Genomic DNA, 21957 nt, shown 5'->3' on the forward strand with positions numbered 1-21957 from the left:
TCCATTAAATTAGCAAAAACTGCTTATGAAAGATGGGTCATTAAGACTTAATAAAAGAAAAGGGAGGAAAGTATCTGAACAACTGAGCAGTTTCTACAACCCAAGGACTGTGATTTAAAAAACAAATGAGAGAGAAAACAGTTTGGAGGAGATGTGAAGTAAAGATACAAAGAAAGGAAACTGCCATCTGGTATAAAGATTAATGGGATTTATGAATGAGTGGACTATTAACATTTATTTCTTTTTAAAAAAAGGTTAAGGGATCTATTCTGTTTTCACTTACACCAAAGTAAATCCACTGAAGTCATTAAATGAGAAGAACCAGGCTGGAAGTGAATTTGGCATTTCTAGATTTCCACAAGCCCCTGTCTGCACAGTGATCCCCTGGTCCATATTCCCATTTGTAGTTTAGACATGAACTTAAATCATAGTTTAACCATACAGAGGACATAGGTGCTATTATTGTTGTTGTTATAATTAAGGGACTTTAAGTCCCTTACTGACTTTCATTGGGACTTAGGAGCCTAAGTCATTTAGGCAGTTTTGAAAATTTGATCCAGAGACAGTCCAGGGCATAAGAACATAGCTAACTTCCCATCTACACTATAAATTTGAACCATATGAGGTAAAAGGGCCTCCTGACTAGGTAATATTTGTAATTTTCACCTCACTAACCTGAAACACACCTTTACAGCTAGACTTCAGCACTGCTTATCGAAAGGACTTGTCTACCCAAAAACTTTAGTTCATGGCAAGCTGGGGTATAAATCTACCCCACACTAGCCTGCCACACACTAAGTATCTGTGTGGACCCTACTGCCTTGCACGAGGAAACTTTTAGTGCCTTTTACTCCTGTTTCAAAGCAGGATAGATCAAAGCACATATGAGGGAACTTTTAGCACATGACAGCCTAGTGTGGAGATTTACACCCCAGCTTGCTGAAAACTAAGTGCTGATTTTGACAAGCCCAGAGATTGCCAATCACATCTAATTCTATGGTGGTGAACCCGAATATACATTGCTCAAGTAGACATTTTCCTTCTTATAGATAAATGGACGTTAGATTCTGAACAGCTTTGCAGAAGGACTGAAGAAAAATTGAGGAACTCTCTCCTTCATCTCCCATACTCCAGAATGGACCACCTCAGAAAAAACCAACCCAAATCCATTACATGCTCCCACATACTGGAAGAAAAAACAAAACAAAACAGGAAATCTACTCATTCTTTTTTTAAATTATTCATATTCTGGGACCAACCCGACTACAAACACTATGAACATTAGATTCAGACATCTGCCTGAAATGCAGTTTATCAATAGGGACATTAATTCACTGCTTCTGGGATTGCTCAGGCACTGCTAACTTTGGGTTGGAAATTTGAAATTGCTTGTCTAAATCTTATGGATCCGAGGTTGTTTTTTTTGGTAGAGCTGTCTCCCAAATGATACCAGTCATATGGATGACTGGGCAGTGGCTTCAGTTAGACCATTTATTTTGTGCTCTGTGTCCCATAAATATACCCTGCATAAATGGACTATTAAATACTTCACTCTGGACTTTTAAATACATTCAATGCTTCAATACGTCTTCCTAGATATACAGCACTAGGCTGCTGCCAAAAGACAGAACAGAAACTTGATATCCTTTTGTCAAACAAAAAAATCCACAGTAATTGCAAAACCACTTACATAAAGATCAATTTAATAGATTCTGTGACTTCACTTATTAGGAGTCTTAATATAGGTTTTATGCATGGGATTATGTCCCACAATTATGTACCAGGAAGAGAGTAAGCACTTAAGCAAATTATACATAGCAAAGTGGATATTTCTGTTTGAATGTCTTTAAGATTTGCATAATTTTTTGATAGTTGCTTAGTTATTCTGCAATTTACTGACCCGTTCTTGTGTCTTCTACAATGAAACAGTTTGTTTTCACCAAGATGAACAGCGATATAATCTGGGATTTTTACCTTTTTAAAATAAACTGTAGTAACACATAATGTAGGAAAAAACAACAAAATTTGTTATTTGTAATCTAAAGAGAACTGTAAACCGGACATCCAGATTCAGAATGTTTTTTGTTTGAGTTTTAAACCAGAAGCATGCTGTGACTAGGGGCACAAAGCTCTAAAGATATAGAGCAGGTTGCACAGAGGAGCCAAGAGGCCAGTGAAGAAGCTTGGCAACATGTGACCTCCAGAAGAGGTAAGCGGAATGTCCGGGTTCCAGTAACACAGACACAGGTAACTAACCGCTTTCATGTTCTCTCCACAGGTACCATTGCGGAGAGTGGACCAGATGATATGTCTGGGGGGAGAAAGCAGAAGGAGACTCCGCTGGTTGGGAGGCATGAGATGCGATGTCCTGAGGTTGGGGGTTCCACGACCACCACTCCCAAGAGGAGAAGGCAGGTGGTGGTGGTCGGGGACTCTCTCCTCCGGGGGACTGAGTCATCTATCTGCCGCCCTGACCGGGAAAACCGAGAAGTCTGCTGCTTGCCAGGGGCTAAGATTCGTGATGTGACGGAGAGACTGCCGAGATTCATCAAGCCCTCGGATCGCTACCCCTTCCTGCTTCTCCACGTGGGCACCAATGATACTGCCAAGAATGACCTTGAGCGGATCACTGCGGACTACGTGGCTCTGGGAAGAAGGATAAAGGAGTTGGAGGCGCAAGTGGTGTTCTCGTCCATCCTCCCCGTGGAAGGAAAAGGCCTGGGTAGGGACCGTCGAATCGTGGAGGTCAACGAATGGCTACGCAGGTGGTGTCGGAGAGAAGGCTTTGGATTCTTTGACCATGGGATGGTGTTCCATGAAGGAGGAGTGCTGGGCAGAGACGGGCTCCATCTACGAAGAGAGGGAAGAACATCTTTGCCAGCAGGCTGGCTAACCTAGTGAGGAGGGCTTTAAACTAGGTTCACCGGGGGAAGGAGACCAAAGCCCTGAGGTAAGTGGAAAGCGGGATACCGGGAGGAAGCACAGGCAGGAATGTCTGTGAGGGGAGGGCTCCTGCCTCATACTGGGAATGAGGGGCGATCAACAGGTTATCTCAAGTGCTTATATACAAATGCACAAAGCCTTGGAAACAAGCAGGGGAACTGGAGGTCCTGGTGATGTCAAGGAATTATGACGTGATTGGAATAACAGAGACTGGTGGGATAACTTACATGACTGGAGTACAGTCATGGATGGTTATAAACTGTTCAGGAAGGACAGGCAGGGCAGAAAGGTGGGGGAGTAGCACTGTATGTAAGGGAGCAGTATGACTGCTCAGAGCTCCGGTACGAAACTGTGGAAAAACCTGAGTGTCTCTGGATTAAGTTTAGAAGTGTGTGCAACAAGAGTGATGTCATGGTGGGAGTCTGCTATAGACCACCGGACCAGGGGGATGAGGTGGATGAGGCTTTCTTCCGGCAACTCACGGAAGCTACTAGATCCCATGCCCTGATTCTCATGGGTGACTTTAATTTTCCTGATATCTGCTGGGAGAGCAATACAGCGGTGCATAGACAATCCAGGAAGTTTTTGGAAAGCGTAGGGGACAATTTCCTGGTGCAAGTGCTAGGGGAGCCAACTAGGGGGAGCGCTTTTCTTGACCTGCTGCTCACAAACCGGGTAGAATTAGTGGGGGAAGCAAAAGTGGATGGGAATCTGGGAGGCAGTGACCATGAGTTGGTTGAGTTCAGGATCCTGACGCAGGGAAGAAAGGTAAGCAGCAGGATACGGACCCTGGACTTCAGGAAAGCAGACTTTGACTCCCTCAGGGAACAGATGGCCAGGATCCCCTGGGGGACTAACATGAAAGGGAAGGGAGTCCAGGAGAGCTGCCTGTATTTCAAGGAATCCCTGTTGAGGTTACAGGGACAAACCATCCCGATGAGTCGAAAGAATAGTAAATATGGCAGGCGACCAGCTTGGCTTAATGGTGAATCCTAGCGGATCTTAAACATAAAAAGAAGCTTACAAGAAGTGGAAGGTTGGACATATGACCAGGGAAGAGTATAAAAATATTGCTCGGGCATGTAGGAAAGATATCAGGAGGGCCAAATCGCACCTGGAGCTGCAGCTAGCAAGAGATGTCAAGAGTAACAAGAAGGGTTTCTTCAGGTATGTTGGCAACAAGAAGAAAGCCAAGGAAAGTGTGGGCCCCTTACTGAATGAGGGAGGCAAGCTAGTGACAGAGGATGTGGAAAAAGCTAATGTACTCAATGCTTTTTTTGCCTCTGTTTTCACTAACAAGGTCAGCTCCCAGACTGCTGTGCTGGGCATCACAAAATGGGGAAGAGATGGCCAGCCCTCTGTAGAGATAGAGGTGGTTAGGGACTATTTAGAAAAGCTGGACGTGCACAAGTCCATGGGGCCGGACGAATTGCATCCGAGAGTGCTGAAGGAATTGGCGGCTGTGATTGCAGAGCCCTTGGCCATTATCTTTGAAAACTCGTGGCGAACGGGGAAGTCCCGGATGACTGGAAAAAGGCTAATGTAGTGCCCATCTTTAAAAAAGGGAAGAAGGAGGATCCTGGGAATTACAGGCCAGTCAGCCTCACCTCAGTCCCTGGAAAAATCATGGAGCAGGTCCTCAAAGAATCAATCCTGAAGCACTTAGAGGAGAGGAAAGTGATCAGGAACAGTCAGCATGGATTCACCAAGGGAAGGTCATGCCTGACTAATCTAATCGCCTTTTATGATGAGATTACTGGTTCTGTGGATGAAGGGGAAAGCAGTGGATGTATTGTTTCTTGACTTTAGCAAAGCTTTTGACACGGTCTCCCACAGCATTCTTGTCAGCAAGTTAAGGAAGTATGGGCCGGATGAATGCACTATAAGGTGGGTAGAAAGCTGGCTAGATTGTCGGGCTCAACGGGTAGTGATCAATGGCTCCATGTCTAGTTGGCAGCCGGTGTCAAGTGGAGTGCCCCAGGGGTCGGTCCTGGGGCCCGTTTTGTTCAATATCTTCATAAATGATCTGGAGGATGGTGTGGATTGCACTCTCAGCAAATTTGCGGATGATACTAAACTGGGAGGAGTGGTAGATACGCTGGAGGGGAGGGATAGGATACAGAAGGACCTAGACAAATTGGAGGATTGGGCCAAAAGAAATCTAATGAGGTTCAATAAGGATAAGTGCAGGGTCCTGCACTTAGGATGGAAGAATCCAATGCACCGCTACAGACTAGGGACCGAATGGCTCGGCAGCAGTTCTGCGGAAAAGGACCTAGGGGTGACAGTGGACGAGAAGCTGGATATGAGTCAGCAGTGTGCCCTTGTTGCCAAGAAGGCCAATGGCATTTTGGGATGTATAAGTAGGGGCATAGCGAGCAGATCGAGGGACGTGATCGTTCCCCTCTATTCGACACTGGTGAGGCCTCATCTGGAGTACTGTGTCCAGTTTTGGGCCCCACACTACAAGAAGGATGTGGATAAATTGGAAAGAGTACAGCGAAGGGCAACAAAAATGATTAGGGGTCTAGAGCACATGACTTATGAGGAGAGGCTGAGGGAGCTGGGATTGTTTAGTCTGCAGAAGAGAAGAATGAGGGGGGATTTGATAGCTGCTTTCAACTACCTGAAAGGGGGTTTCAAAGAGGATGGCTCTAGACTGTTCTCAATGGTAGCAGATGACAGAACGAGGAGTAATGGTCTCAAGTTGCAATGGGGGAGGTTTAGATTGGATATTAGGAAAAACTTTTTCACTAAGAGGGTGATGAAACACTGGAATGCGTTACCTAGGGAGGTGGTAGAATCTCCTTCCTTAGAGGTTTTTAAGGTCAGGCTTGACAAAGCCCTGGCTAGGATGATTTAACTGGGACTTGGTCCTGCTTTGAGCAGGGGGTTGGACTAGATGACCTTCTGGGGTCCCTTCCAACCCTGATATTCTATGATTCTATGATTCTATGACTTTGAGGGCATATCATACACAATGATATTTTCAGGTGATTTGCAATTCTGCATCCAACACAAGACCTTTGGGATCTCTGTCTTCCACAGAAATCAATAAAACTTGCCATAGAATTCTCTCATCCTTCTTGAACAATTAGGCCTGGGTGATACAGAATGTATTATTTATTCTATTATACTATCTATTTATATATATATATATATAGTATATATAATATATATATATATATATATATTATACTATCTATAATATTATTCTATTATATAATAGAAGACGACAGTGCTCCACTCATGCAACATCAATAAAGACACCTATTCTACACCCTACATTTCTGTTTTAGGGGAATTACCTCACGAACTTCTTCCTCTTCCTCTTCAATATTCTCTTTTCTGGTCTTCCTAAATTTTCGCACCTAGATCACAGTAATATAAAATATAAGACCAAATTAATAGTCTGGACTGTACAATCTTGAAGACACAAAATTCCAAGAAAAGTGTTCCTGTTTTAATAGTTTAGTGGTGAACTTAGATTTTTAGAGAAATCAACTGAATGTCTGTTCTTTTACTGGATTGTTTTGAACAGAAATAGAATGGCATTATCACTATTCAACGCTTTGCCAGGAAGGCTTTGCTGACTGTAAAGAGCAACAATTATATTACCGGTACAAACAATACATTTGAGAGATGTTTGTAATAGGATGAGTCCAGAATACACAAGAGATATAGAGACACTTTTTGAGAAGCAAAGTAAAAAAATCATTAAGTAATGTAGAATAGTTTAATCTAGTCCACTCCTAGTAAAAAGAAATCACCACCAGAGACTGAAGGCTCGACGTAGGTCTGCAGCCCCACTACTACTTATTGGCACCATTAGATATTAGAGCATGCCAGCAACGGGCATCTGAAGAAAAAATCATGGGGCTGGTGCTCTTCTCACATTCGATCTAGCATGAGAACAAAGGATGCCCAACAACATGCTCATAGGCCATAGGAGGAAGGGAGGCCAACGCTGCAGCCCATGAATCTCACATTTCAAGGGATGTGAGCCAGTGCAATAAAGCCCAGCACAGGCTGAAAACGTGCTTGATATGGGGTAGAAAGGAAAAGGAGATGCATACTTTAGATGGAATACACAGGGAAAAGGCATTAACATAATATAGTCACTATCTAACATTAAACAATGTTAAACAAGGTCTGGGGCTTAAGATACAGAGACCTCAGCTTGTTTAGCACCATGACAAATACACTATTAAAATTCCTTTTACCTTTTTATTAAAGACACAAAAAAGAAGGGAAAACAGTTAAAGCAACTGAAATGTAAAATATTAAATAAGGCTTCCATTTTAACAGCATCTCTTGTTCTATTTCCCTTTAGCTGTAGACTGTTTTTAGAAGGAAAAAAGCCCCATTATTTCACAGTCTTTTAGAATGTTAAAGATGGTAATAAATGTTATCCCACATAGTGTTTGGCTTTCAGCTGGAGCTGGTAGAGGTGGTGATGTCATCTGAGTTCCTCTTTCTTTGTCCTGTTTTGGTCAGGACACCTTTCAGGACCATGATAATGAAGGCCTGGGGTCCCAGAAAACACAAAGGGTAGCAGCCATGATTGTGAAACTCAGTTGCATAGCTTCTATTTGTTTTTCCCTCTTGTTTTTTTTTTATTCCCCACAAAATCGCTTTCATTTAAGGATCCAAAAAGGGTAGAATTGCCCATCCCCTTGTTATTTTAAATCTACTAAATAGGGCTAATATGTGGTATACCAATTTTGGCTCATTAACTTTTGGCTCCACATCTCCTGTTAGCAAGCATAATTTTAACACAGTCTTTAAGCCCTGGCCTACACTAGGCGTTGAGGTCGAATTTAGCAGCGTTAAATCGATGTAACCCTGCACCCGTAAACATGACGAAGCCTTTTTTTTTTGACTTAAAGGACTCTTAAAATCTATTTCCTTACTCCACCCCTGACAAGGGGATTAGCGCTGGGTCGAATTTGGGGTACTGTGGATGCAATTAGATGGTATTGGCCTCCGGGATCTATCCCAGAGTGCTCCATTGTGACTGCTCTGGACATCACTCTCAACTCAGATGCACTGACCAGATAGATAGGAAAAGGCCCGTGAACTTTGGAATTTCAATTTCCTGTTTGGCCAGGGTGGCAAGCTGCAGGTGACCATGCAGAGCTCATCACCCGAGGTGACCATGATGGAGTCCCAGAATCGCAAAAGAGCTCCAGTATGGACCTAACGGGAGGTACGGGATCTGATCGTTGTATGGGGAGAGGAATCCGTGCTATCAGAACTATGTTCCAGTTTTCGAAATGCCAATACATTTGTCAAAATCTCCCAGGGCATGAAGGACAGAGGCCATAACAGGGACCCGAAGCAGAGCCGCGTGAAACTTAAGGAGCTGAGGCAAGCCTACCAGAAAACCAGAGAGGCGAACGGCCGCTCCAGGTCAGAGCCCCAAACATGCCGCTTCTATGATGAGCTGCATGCCATTTTAGGGGGTTCAGCCACAACTACCCCAGCCGTGTGCTTTGACTCCTTCAATGGAGATGGAGGCAACACGAAAGCAGGTTTTGGGGACGAGGAAGACTATGATGAGGAGGTTGTAGATAGCTCACAGCAAACAAGCGGAGAAACCGGTTTTCCCAACAGCCAGGAACTGTTTCTCACCCTGGACCTGGAGCCACTACCCCCCGAACCCACCCAAGGCTGCCTCCCAGACCCACCAGGCGGAGAAGGGACCTCTGGTGAGTGTACCTTTTAAAATACTATAAAAGGTTTAAAAGCCAGCATGTTTAATGATTAATTTGCCCTGGCATTCGTGGCTCTCCTGGATATACTCCCAAAGCCTTTGCCAAAGGTTTCTGGGGAGGGCAGCCTTATTCCATCCACCATGGTAGGACACTTTATCACTCCAGGTCAGTAGCACGTACTCGGGAATCATTGTAGAACAAAGCATTGCAGTATCTGTTTGCTGGCGTTCAAACAACATCCGTTCTTTATCTCTCCGTATTATCCTCAGGAGAGTGATATCATTCATGGTCACCTGGTTGAAACAGGGTGCTTTTCTTAAGGGGACATTCAGAGGTGCCCGTTCCTGCTGGGCTGTTTGCCTATGGCTGAACAGAAATGTTCCCCGCTGTTAGCCACGTGGTGGGGGTAGGCAAAATGCGACCTTGTAACGAAAACACATGTGCTATGTATGTAATGTTAACAGCAAGGTTTACTGTGAGAGTGTACCCATTGTTCCATAAAGTGTGTCTTTTTAAATACCACTGTCCCTTTTTTTTTTCCCTCCACCAGCTGCATGTGTTTCAAGGATCACAGGATCTTCTCCTTCCCAGAGGCTAGCAAAGATTAGAAGGCGATAAAAAATGCACTCGCGATGAAATGTTCTCTGAGCTCATGCTGTCCTCTCACACTGACAGAGCACAGACGAATGCGTGAAGCCAGACAATGTCAGAGTGCAGGAAAACACAAAATGATCGGGAGGAGAGGTGGCAGGCTGAAGAGAGGGTTGAAGCTGAAAGGTGGTGGCAGCGTGATGAGAGGAGGCAGGCTTCAATGCAGAGGCTGCTGGAGGATCAAACTAATATGCTCCAGCGTATAGTTGAGCTGCAGGAAAGGCAGCTGGAACACAGACCGCCGCTACAGCCCCTGTGTAATCAACCACCCTCCTCCCCAAGTTCCATAGCCTCCTCACCCAGACACCCAAGAACGTGGTGGAGGGGCCTCCGGCCACCCAGCCACTCCACCCTAGAGGATTGCCCAAGGAACAGAAGGCTGGCATTCAATAAGTTTTAAAGTTTTAAACTTTATAAAGTGCTGTGTGGCATTGTCCTTCCCTCCTCCACCTCCCCTCCTGGGCTACCTTGGTAATTATCCCCCTATTTGTGTGATGAATTAATAAAGACTGCATGAATGTGAAGCAACAATGACTTTATTGCCTCTGCCATCGGTGATCGAAGAGTGGTGGGGAGGGTGGTTAGCTTACAGGGAAGTAGAGTAAACCAAAGGACGGGGGGTTTCATCAAGGAGAAACAAACAGAACTTTCACACCGTAGCCTGGCCAGTCATGAAACTGGTTTTCAAAGCTTCTCTGATGCGCACCGCACCCTCCTGTGCTCTTCTAACCACCCTGGTGTCTGGCTGTGCGTAACCAGCAGCCAGGCAATTTGCCTCAACCTCCCACCCCGCCATAAATGACTCCCCCTTACTCTCACAGATATTGTGTAGCGCACAGCAAGCAGTAATAACAGTGGGGATATTGGTTTCGCTGAGGTCTAACCGAGTCAGTAAACTGCGCCAGTGCGCTTTTAAATGTCCAAATGCACATTCTACCACCATTCTGCACTTGCTCAGCCTGTAGTTGAACAGCTCCTGACTACTCTCCAGGCTGCCTATGTATGGTTTCATGAGCCATGGCATTAAGGGGTAGGCTGGGTCCCCAAGGATAACTATAGGCATTTCAACATCCCCAACAGTTATTTTCTGGTCTGGGAAGAAAGTCCCTTCCTGCAGCTTTTGAAACAGGCCAGAGGTCCTGAAGATGCGAGTGTCATGTACCTTTCCCGGCCATCCCACGTTGATGTTGGTGAAACGACCCTTGTGATCCACCAGTGCTTGTAGCACTATTGAAAAGTACCCCTTGCGGTTTATTTACTCGCTGGCTTGGTGCTCCGGTGCCAAGATGGGGATATGGGTTCCGTCTATGGCCCCACCGTAGTTAGGGAATCCCACTGCAGCAAAGCCATCCACTATGACCCGCACATTTCCCAGGGTCACTACCCTTGATATCAGCAGATCTTTGATTGCGTTGGCTACTTGCATCACAGCAGCCCCCACAGTAAATTTGCCCACTCCAAATTGATTCCCGACTAACCGGTAGCTGTCTGGTGTTGCAAGCTTCCACAGGGCTATTGCCACTTGCTTCTCAACTGTGAGGGCTGCTCTTATCTTGGTATTCTTGCATCTCAGGGAAGGGGAAAGCAAGTCACAAAGTTCCATGAAAGTGCCCTTACGCATGCAAAAGTTTCGCAGCCACTGGGAATCGTCCCAGACCTGCAACACTATGCGGTCCCACCAGTCTGTGCTTGTTTCCCGAGCCCACAATCAGTGTTCCACCGCATGAACCTGCCCCATTAGCACCATGATGCCCACATTGGCAGGGCCTGTGCTTTGAGAGAAGTCTGCGTCCCTGTCCTCATCACTCTCGTCACTGCGCTGACGTCGCCTATTCCCCCAGTTTCGTTTTGCCAGGTTCTGGTGCTGCATATACTGCTGGATAATGTGTGTGGTGTTTAATGTGCTCCTAATTGCCAAAGTGATCTGAGCGGGCTCCATGCTTGCTGTGGTATGGCGTCTGCACAGGTAACTCAAGAAAAAAGGTGCAAAACGATTGCCTGCCCTTGCTTTTACGGAGGGAGGGAGGGAACGGGGGCCTGACAATATGTACCCAGAACCACCCGTGACAATGTTTTAGCCCCATCAGGCACTGGGATTTCTACCCAGAATTCAAATGGGTGGTGGAGACTGTGGGAACTGTGGGATAGCTACCCACAGTGCAAAGCTCCGGAAGTCGACTGCCTCGGTACTGTGGACACAGTCCGCCGACTACATGCACTTAGAGCATTTGTGTGGGGACACACACACTCGACTGTATAAAAACGCTTTCTACAAAATCGACTTCTATAAATTCGACCTAATTTCATAGTGTAGACATACCCTAAATTATATCAACTTAGCCTTTTTGTTAAAGCTAATTTAATTATTCGGTCTTCCTTTCCTACCTTTTCCTATCAACATTTATTATTATATGCTATTGTAACATCTTATGAACTTTTAAATACTTGAATTGTGAACTCAGCTGTAAGAAGTAAGTCTGTAAGCTCAACGGTCACAACAGGTGCAAAGTGTAAAAGTAACAGAGAATGGGCAATAGAGCAACGAGAGGTAGTGGGATATGAAGAAATACAGTAGACCCCTGAGAAAGCATGGGTAGAGTTCAGGAATAAAGTGGAAAAATAAAAGTGAAGGTAAGTAGGAGGTGAAAGGGAGAAAGGAAAAAATGGAAAGAGAAAATTTGCATCACAGAATATACATCTAGACCCACTGCTCTGTTTACAGTAAAAAGTTTAAATTCAAACTAGTCATTAAGCTGCTACTGTTTTAACCAATGGCCAAATTCACCACCGGCATGAGCAAGTGCAATCCAAAGATTACTGATAAACATCAGAGGTCAATTTGGAACCAAGTCTTAAAAGGCAAGCTAAACATTTGTATCTACCAATACTTGCCAGTATGTACGTTATCTCAGTCAGAGTTTGTGAAGAGCTTAAGTTGTAGGCCGCATATACTGAAAAACTGACAGATTGTGTCCACGTAAGATCCTATTATGATCCACTAAGATGAAGTAGGAAGCAACATATCAAACTAAAAGATACAATTTTAAAAACAGATTAAGCAGCTTTTAGGAAATATATTTAATTTTTGTGTGTTCATGAATGTGAACCACTGAGGGGACTGGCTAGAGGCAGGCATTGTGCAAACTTCAAAATACTCACAAAGCTGTCAATAAACCACAATCTTGAGCTACAACCTAGGCTTCTCCTAACCAGAAGGACTGAGTAATTCGGTACTAACCTCCTCATCTATTTTTGCCTCCTCTGCATCAGTGTGACGTTCCTTAAGAAACCGCTGAGTTTTTTCTAATTGAAATTTCACCAACTCTTCTATAGCATCTTTCTCTTCTTTGTCAACAAATTCCTGCACTGCTTCACCCATGCCTCTTTCAGTCAAGAGTGAAAGCTGTACTTTCTGTAAGCGATAGAGAGGGAGGGGGGGAAAGGTTAAAACAAAAACTAAGACAAAAAACTTCCCTCAAACAGCAATATATATCCCAGAGTATTACAGTCATATTATTCTTCAGAACAGAGAAATACACAAAAATATTTGAAGATGTTAGTCAAAGAATTGGATAACATCAGGAAAAGCTAACAGGAGATTCTTTCTAGTCAAGAACCTTTAGCATTGAAGGATTAATGTGTTATGTAAAACAAATTAAGGATCAATTAAGCTAAAAAGCATTATGATTAGTGATGGAAGAAAAGAATAAAATACATCTCACAATAATCATTTAAATGGAGGAAGTGATAATGCTAATCTTACTGGATTTCTTTCAGGACTAAAGTGAAGTAAACTAAATTTACATTTGTTTTTGTAGCTCAAATGTGAAGCAAGTAGTGTCTGTTACCAAAATAATATTTTAGCAGCACTCTTGTGTCCGTATAACATGAAAAGAAAAAAAATTAACCACTGAAACATTAGACTAGGTACTGGGAAATCAGAAAGAAACTGATTTATTTTGTATATTATAGGTACAGTAGATTTCACTTCACAGCAACCTTTTGGCTCCCAGCAAAAAGTTGCTATTATCCAGAAGTTGCCAATATGCGGAAGGCACTATTTTCAGGGGGAATACATAGAAAAAAAACAAGCAAGGAACAGTAATACATTGTACAGAAAAGTAATTGTGAAACTATTTATTAACTTTCAGTACTAAAAAAAGAAAACTAAACATTGATACTAAGTAAAGGATAACGCTGTATAATGTACCAACATCATACACAAAACTTATGAAATCTCCACTTGCTAAGTGTCACAATTACAAAGAAAAGCATTTTTTAAAAAACGAAAACTTATAAAACACTTACTATAATGTCTCTGTAAACTAAACAGTACTGTTCCTACAGCGAGTACTCTGTGTCGCAAATGAAAGTAGCACAAGATTTTTACCAAAAAAGGTTTTAAGAACAAAAGTTGTCCCATCCTACAGTTTGCTATCTCCACCCGTAAATCCTTCTCCATGTTGCATGCAGCCTCATAACCACAAAGCCACAACTCTGGCATAGCCTGTGAAAAACATCCACCGCATCTAGCTGCTCTGTGAGGGAAGGCACTTCAGATTCATCATATGACTCACTATTCTCTTGTGCCTTATAGGCCTGTTGACACTTTACAACCACTACAACTTCCAGAAGTTCAGCATCAGAAAGCTCACAACTGTCCATCACTAAACAACTGTCAAACTCAACAATGGCCTCAAACTCCTCTGCTGTTTGAATTTTCAGGAACAGAAACATTGACCAGTACATCGATATACACAAGCCATCATTTTCTGTTGTTATTGCAAACTTCCTTTCAGAAGCACTTTAGAACAGTCTATGGGAGAACAGCAGCCCAGGACTCTTTAGCAAGATGAAGTGCATTCATCAGTTTTGTTGACAACATCCACCACTCGTAGGTTAGGATCAACATCAGAGAAGCAATGATGTGCACAGTCCATTGGCTGCATGACCGAGGCTGCATTGGAGCAAGAATTTCAACACAAAGTGCAATAGCTCTACATTAGCTGAATGAGTTGGACAATGTCAATCATGAGGCATGTGTGTTGATCTTGTAGCCTCAGCTCCCTGTTCCAGTTCTTAAGTCACTCTTCAAAGAGCAAACTCGTCATCCATCCATGCATTGGCTGAGTTCCTGTAGATCACAGGCAGCTCTGAGTTGTCCTTAGAGAAACCATGGGGGCGCTTGCTCTTTCTGATCACCATTAGAGGCCGTTTCTCTGTCCCATCAATGTTTGTATAATACAGCAATATGATATGATCTACAGCTTTTTTCCTCTCCTGCAAACCCTTCTTTCAGAAGGCCAAGGGCTCTGTCAGGAATGTCCTGGTAAAAAGAGAACAGACTCGTCAACATTAAAGAGGCCATGTGTCTGAAACTGCTCAAGGTGTCTGTTTACCATTCAGTAGCTGCCAGAAGGTAATCATCTCTTTTCCCATCATGCTCCTTACACTGAACTATGTAGTGCTGGGCTTTCCACAAACTAAGCCTCTGAAGGGTTCAACTCCTTCTCTGCTGCCAGTTGACTCACTTTCTGTTTCAGAATCAGCCTTGAGAGTCGAGCATCTTGTCCAAGCTTATGCTGAAACCAGGGATTCACGAACATCTGCCTCCTTTCCATTACATTGACACTTGCAGCCTCGGTATGTGCTGTCCCCCTGTGCTCCTGTAAAATGTTATGGCTGTTCTGAATGCAAGAATCAATGGACTTTGGAGACATCAAACCTTTCAGCCACTCTTACTTGCTTAGCACAGTGCTTGTGTAGGGCCTCCAGAACACAAACTTTATTGATGAGAGTTAGGTCCATGCCTTTGGAAGCCATGGCACACAGCAGAAGCATTTAGCTACACATGTTCAGAGTCTGAAAGTTAATTATAGGATCGACCTCTCCTCTAAAAAAGTTGCTACTAAGTGTCATACCTGTGGTTAATATCCGAATCCTATTAACATTAATACTAATGGGATGGATTGGTTCCTGGCAATATGTTTCCATTAACCAGAAGCTGTTATTCTCAGGATTGCTATAAAGCGGAATCTATTATATTTATATTAAAATTATTTCATATCAAGAAAGCAGTAAAAATTATAGGACTGGTAATATTGTGTTCTGAATGATCAATAGCTCCTAACACTGGAGGTTTGTAATTTCTGTAAACAACAGTAATTCCTACTAATTATGTCATGTCAGGATAGTGCTACAGCTGTTGATTAAACCAAAATGTAGAAATTGCTAATGTTATTTTGCAATATTTTTTTCAGAGTAGCCAGATCTTCAAAGCAAGATACCTATTCCCAACAAGGATACTGACATTTGAATAGCATGCTCTCTTTAGTCTGTGATAATGCAGCACTAACACTCTTACTCAGGAAGATGATATATACTTAATTTATTTTCCAATCTTCCAGCTGTCCCTTAAGGTGCTATTTTATAAAAAGAGTTATTTCAGAAGCAGTGAAACCTTTTCTACTGAGAAACAGTTACATTAAATACACTTAAAAAAATCCTATATAGCTATTAAAATTAACTGTTAGCTTTAGTCCCCATGAAGCAAATGCATCAGTATTACACTTAGAACTGTCTTTTTTTTTTTTTTTTTTAAGGAAGTATTTTTGACAGTAAATTCGTATATAAATGTATTAACAGGAATTCTATCACAAAATGGAAAAGCTATTACTGTAATTAATGAAAACTAATGCAATAGCAAGCTGTTATAACACAACATTAAAAACTTCCAACACTGTGATAAACGCAGAATATTGAATCCTTTTTCTCTCCCTTTCATTTCATAACATTTTGAAAGAGTACCCTGTTCTACTTGAATTAACACGACTGGGAGTCTCTAAAGACCCAAATCCTGCAAACTCCTCAGCATTTCATAGAATCAGGACATATGGGCCTAATCCTGCCAACTCTTACTCATATTCACAATAGTGGAACTATTTTCCTAAGTTTTATACACATCAACATCATCTGAAAACAGAAAGTGTAAAGCATTAGCATCTTAGCCCTGGTCTACACTAGGAGTTGAGGTTGAATTTAGCAGCATTATATTGATTTAACCCTGCACCCATCCACATGACGAAGCCCTTTTTTTCCAATTTAAAGGGCTCTTAAAATCATTTCTTTACTCCACCCCCGACAAGGGGATTAGCACTGAAATCGGCCTTGCCAGGTTGAATTTGGGGTACTGTGGATGCAATTAGATGGTATTGACCTTCGGGAGCTATCCCAGAGTGCTCCATTGTGACCGCTCTGGACAGCACTCTCAACTCAGATGCACTGGCCAGGTAGACAGGAAAAGGCCCGTGAACTTTTGAATCTCATTTCCTGTTTGGCCAGGGTGGCTAGCTGCAGGTGAGTTCAGAGCTCATCAGCAGAGGTGACCATGATGGAGTCCCAGAATTACAAAAGAGCTCCAGTATGGACCTAACGGGAGGTACGGGATCTGATCACTGTATGGGGAGAGGAATCCGTGCTATCAGAACTCCGTTCCAGTTTTCGAAATGCCAATACATTTGTCAAAATCTCCCAGGGCATGAAGGACAGAGGCCATAACAGGGACCCAAAGCAGTGCCGCGTGAAACTTAAGGAGCTGAGGCAAGCCTACCAGAAAACCAGAGAGGCAAATGGCCGCTCAAGGTCAGAGCCCCAAACATGCTACTTCTATGATGAGCTGCATGCCATTTTAGGGGGGGTCAGCCACCACTACCCCAACTGTGTGCTTTGACTCCTTCAATGGATAGGGAGGCAACAAGGAAGCAGGTTTGGGGAACGAGGAAGATGATGATGATGAGGTTGTAGATAGCTCACAGAAAGCAAGCGGAGAAACCGGTTTTCCCGTCAGCCAGGAACTGTATCTCACCCTGGACCTGGAGCCAGTACCCCCCGAACCCACCCAAGGCTGCCTCCCGGACCCACCAGGTGGAGAAGGGACCTCTGCTGAGTGTACCTTTTTAAATAATATACCTGGTTTAAAAGCAAGTGTGTTTAATGATTAATTTTCCCTGGCATTCACGGCTAGTACAGCTACTGGAAAAGTCTGTTAACATGTCTGGGGATGGAGTGGAAATCCTCCAGGGACATCTCCATAGAGCTCTCCTGAATCTACTCCCAAAGCCTTTGCAAAAGGTTTCTGGGGAGGGCAGCCTTATTCATCCACCATGGTAGAACACTTTACCACTCCAGGCCGGTAGCACATAGTCGGGAATCATTGCAGAACAAAGCATTAAAGCATATGTTTGCTGGCATTCAAACAACATCCGTTTTTATCTCTCTGTGTTATCCTGAGGCGAGTGATATCATTCATGGTCACCTGGTTGAAATAGGGTGTTTTTCTTAAGGGGACATTCAGAGGTGCCCGTTCCTGCTGGGCTGTTTGCCTATGGCTGAACAGAAATGTTCCTCACTGTTAGCCACGGGGAGGGGTGAGCCGCGTGGTCGGGGGAGGCAAAATGCGACCTTGTAACAAAAGCACGTGCTATGTATGTAATGTTAACAGCAAGGTTTACTGTAAAAAGAGTGTACCCATTGTTCTATAAAATGTGTCTTTTTAAATACCACTGTCCCTTTTTTTCCTCTCCACCAGCTGCATGTGTTTCAAGGATCACAGGATCTTCTCCTTCCCAGAGGCTAGCAAAGATTAGAAGGCGAAAAAAACGCACTCGCGATGAAATGTTCTCTGAGCTCATGCTGTCCTCTCACACTGACAGAGCACAGACGCATGCGTGAAGCCAGACAATGTCAGAGTGCAGGAAAACACAAAATGATCGGGAGGAGAGGTGGCAGGCTGAAGAGAGGGCTGAAGCTGAAAGGTGGCGGCAGCATGATGAGAGGAGGCAGGATTCAATGCTGAGGCTGCTGGAGGATCAAACTAATATGCTCCAGCGTATAGTTGAGCTGCAGGAAAGGCAGCTGGAGCACAGACCGTCACTACAGCCCCTGTGTAACCAACCACCCTCCTCCCCAAGTTCCATAGCCTCCTCACCCAGACACCCAAGAACGTGGTGGAGGGGCCTCCGGCCACCCAGCCACTCCACCCTAGAGGATTGCCCAAGGAACAGAAGGCTGGCATTCAATAAGTTTTAAAGTTTTAAACTTTATAAAGTGCTGTGTGGCATTGTCCTTCCCTCCTCCACCACCCCACCCAGTGCTTCCCTCCTCCTCTACCCATCCCGGAACACCTTTGCAGTTATCCCCCAATTTGTGTGATGAATTAATAAAGAATGCATGAATGTGAAGCAACAATGACTTTATTGCCTCTGAAAGAAGTGATCGAAGGGGGGGAGGGGAGGGAAGGGGAGGGGAGGGTGGTTAGCTTACAGGGAAGTAGAGTGAACCAAGGGCAGGGGAGGGGCATTTCCATCAAGGAGAAACAAACAGAACTTTCACACCATAGCCTGGCCAGTCACGAAACCGGTTTCCAAAGCTTCTCTGAGGTGCACCGTGCCCTCCTGTGCTCTTCTATCTCCCCCTTACTCTCACAGATATTGTGGCGTGCACAGCGAGCAGTAATAACAATGGGAATATTGGTTTCTCTGAGATCTAAGCGAGTCAGTAAACTGCATCAACGCACTTTTAAACGTCCAAATGCACATTCTGCACTTGCTCAGCCTGTAGTTGAACAGCTCCTGACTACTGTCCAGGCTGCCTATGTATGGCTTTATGAGCCATGGCATTAAGGGGTAGGCTGGGTCCTCAAGGATAACTATGGGCATTTCAACATCCCCAACGGTTATTTTCTGGTCTGGGAAGAAAGTCCCTTCCTGCTGCTTTTGAAACAGACCAGAGGTCCTGAAGATGCGAGCGTCATGTACCTTTCCCGGCCATCCCACGTTGAAGTTGATGAAACGTCCCTTGTGATCCACCAGTGCTTGTAGCACTTTTGAAAAATACCCCTTGCGGTTTATGTACTTGCTGACTTGGTGCTCCGGTGCCAAGATAGGGATATGGGTTCCGTCTATGGCCCCACCGCAGTTAGGGAATCCCATTGCAGCAAAGCCATCCACTATGACCTGCACATTTCCCAGGTCACTACCCTTGATATCAGCAGATCTTTGATTGCGTTGGCTGCTTGTATCACAGCAGCCCCAACAGTAGATTTGCCCACTCCAAATTGATTCCCGACTGACCGGTAGCTGTCTGGTGTTGCAAGCTTCCACAGGACTATTGCCACGCGCTGACGTCGCCTACTCGCTCAGTTTCGCTTTGCCAAGTTCTGGTGCTGCATATACTACTGGATAATGCGTGTGGTGTTTAATGTACTCCTAATTGCCAAAGTGATCTGAGCGGGCTCCATGCTTGCCGTGGTATGGCATCTGCACAGAAAAAAGGCGCGGAACGATTGTCTGCCATTGCTCTGACGGAGGGAGGGGCGACTGACGACATGGCTTACAGGGAATTAAAATCAACAAAGGGGGTGACTTTACATCAAGGAGAAAAAAAAAAAAAAAAAACAACCGTCACACAGAAGGCCCCCTCAAGGATTAAACTCAAAACCCTGGATTTAGCAGGCCAATGCTCAACCCACTGAGCTATCCCTCCCCCCCGTTTTTCAGGAAGGACTGAATCTCCATTAAACTTTTCAAAGTGTCCCCGACAGACTTCACCAAAACGATTGTCGGTCGTTGATATCACAGAGAGAGGGAAGGAAGGAGGGGGGAGCAAATGAATACAAAACAAATCTGGTCTTTTCTTGTTTTGATCCACTCCATCTATCTTTTACATCTTTGGCTGGCAGCAGATGGTGCAATAGGACTACTAGCCATCCTCATCTCCTGGCTGCTCGCCAGAAGACGGTACAATAGGACTGCCGGCAGGACTAAAGAGAATGACCTGGTCGAGTCACTCCTATTTCAGTCCCAGCGCCCATGTCTGCCCAGGTGCTCCTGACCGACCTTACCGAGGCGGCCAGGAGCACCTCGGACATGACGACGGTTATCAGGCCTTTTGCACCATCTGCTGCCACAAGGCAATGAGCTGCTGCGATGTAGGAATGCAGTACCGCGTCGGCCAGCACCCAGGAGACATAGGGTGACAGTGAGCTGAGTGGGCTCCATGCTTGCCGTGTTATGGCGTCTGCACAGGTAACTCAGGAAAAAAGAAGCGAAACAATTGTCTGCCGTTACTTTCACGGAGGGAGGGCCTGACGACATGTACCCAGAACCACCTGCGACAATGTTTTTGCCCCATCAGGCTTTGGGATATCAACCCAGAATTCCAATGGGCGGTGGAGACTGCGGGAACTGTGGGATAGCTACCCACAGTTTTACGCTCCAGAAGTCAACGCTAGCCTCGGTACTGTGGAAGCACTCCGCCAAGTTAATGCACTTAGAGCATTTTGTGTGAGGACACACAATTGACTATATAAAAATGATTTCTAAAACAACGACTTCTATAAATTCGACCTAATTTCGTAGTGTAGACATACCCATAGTAAGAGTTTCTGACCTAATGCAACTTATAGTTTGGACTTGAGCAAAGGGGAATAAAAGCGGCTTTATTAACCATGTTATTTTTCTTCAAAATCTGGTAAAGTGATTAGCTTGATTGTGCCTAATTTAGAGTACATTCCCAATATTTAGTTACATCAAAAAATGTTGAATACAAAGTGGATATTATTAGGGCTGTCGATTAATCACAGTTAACTCACGCGATTAACTCAAAAAAATTAATCACGATTAATCGCGGTTTTAATCACACTGTTAAACAATAGAATACCAATTGAAATTTATTAAATATTTTGGATGTTTTTCTACATTTTCATATATATTGTATTCTGTGTTGTAATTGAAATCAAAATGTATATTATTTTTTATTACAAATATTTGCACTGTAAAAATGATAAACAAAAGAAATCATATTTTTCAAATAACCTCATACAAGTACGGTAGTGCAATCTCTTTGTCATGAAGGTGCAACTTACAAATGTAGATTTTTTTTTTGTTACATAACTGCACTCAAAACCAAAACAATGTAAAACTTCAGAGCCTACAAGTCCAGTCAGTCCTACTTCTTGCTCAGACAATCACTAAGTCAAACAAGTTTGTTTACATTTACAAGAGATAATTCTGCCCTCTTCTTATTTACAATGTCACCAGAAAATGAGAATAGGCATTTGAATGGCACTTTTGTAAACGGCACTGCAAGGTATTTACATGTCAGATATGCTAAACATTCGTATGCCCCTTCGGCCACCATTCCAGAGGACATGCTTCCGTGATGATGACGCTTGTTAAAAAAATGAGTTAATTAAATATGTGACTGAACTCCTTGGGGGAAAATTGTATGTCCCCTGCTCTGTTTTATTCACATTCTGCCATATATTTCATGTTATAGCAGTCTAGGATGATTCCCAGCATGTTGTTCATTTTAAGAACACTTTCACTGCAGATTTGACAAAACACAAAGAAGGTACCAATGTGAGATTTCTAAAGATAGCTATAGCACTCACCTCAAGGTTTAAGAATCTTAAGTGCCATCCAAAATCGGAGAGGGAGGAGGTGTGAAGCATACTTTTAGAAGTCTTAAAAGACTCTGATGTGTAAACTACAGAACCAACAAAAAAGAAAATCAACCTTCTACTTGTGGCATCTGACTCAGATAAAGAAAATGAACAAGCGTTGGACTGCACTCTTTTGGATTGTTA

The 21957-nt window shown here is 43.8% G+C and overlaps 1 protein-coding gene across 9 annotated transcripts in view; it reads right to left on the bottom strand.

Annotated features, from left to right (window-relative positions):
- The window catches only part of MRE11 (MRE11 homolog, double strand break repair nuclease), a 63332-nt gene that overhangs the window by 18508 nt on the left and 22867 nt on the right, over positions 1–21957 (bottom strand). For all 9 annotated transcript variants that reach the window (XM_043504163.1, XM_038386391.2, XM_043504162.1 and 6 more), the window contains 2 exons: positions 12550–12723; positions 6252–6314 (listed from right to left, as the gene is read on the bottom strand). In XM_043504163.1, the coding sequence (XP_043360098.1) occupies positions 6252–6314; positions 12550–12723 (237 nt within the window). The remainder of the gene's footprint in view (positions 1–6251; positions 6315–12549; positions 12724–21957) is intronic.

Source organism: Dermochelys coriacea, chromosome 1 (assembly GCF_009764565.3).
Source record: "Dermochelys coriacea isolate rDerCor1 chromosome 1, rDerCor1.pri.v4, whole genome shotgun sequence".
NCBI lineage: Eukaryota > Metazoa > Chordata > Testudines > Dermochelyidae > Dermochelys > Dermochelys coriacea.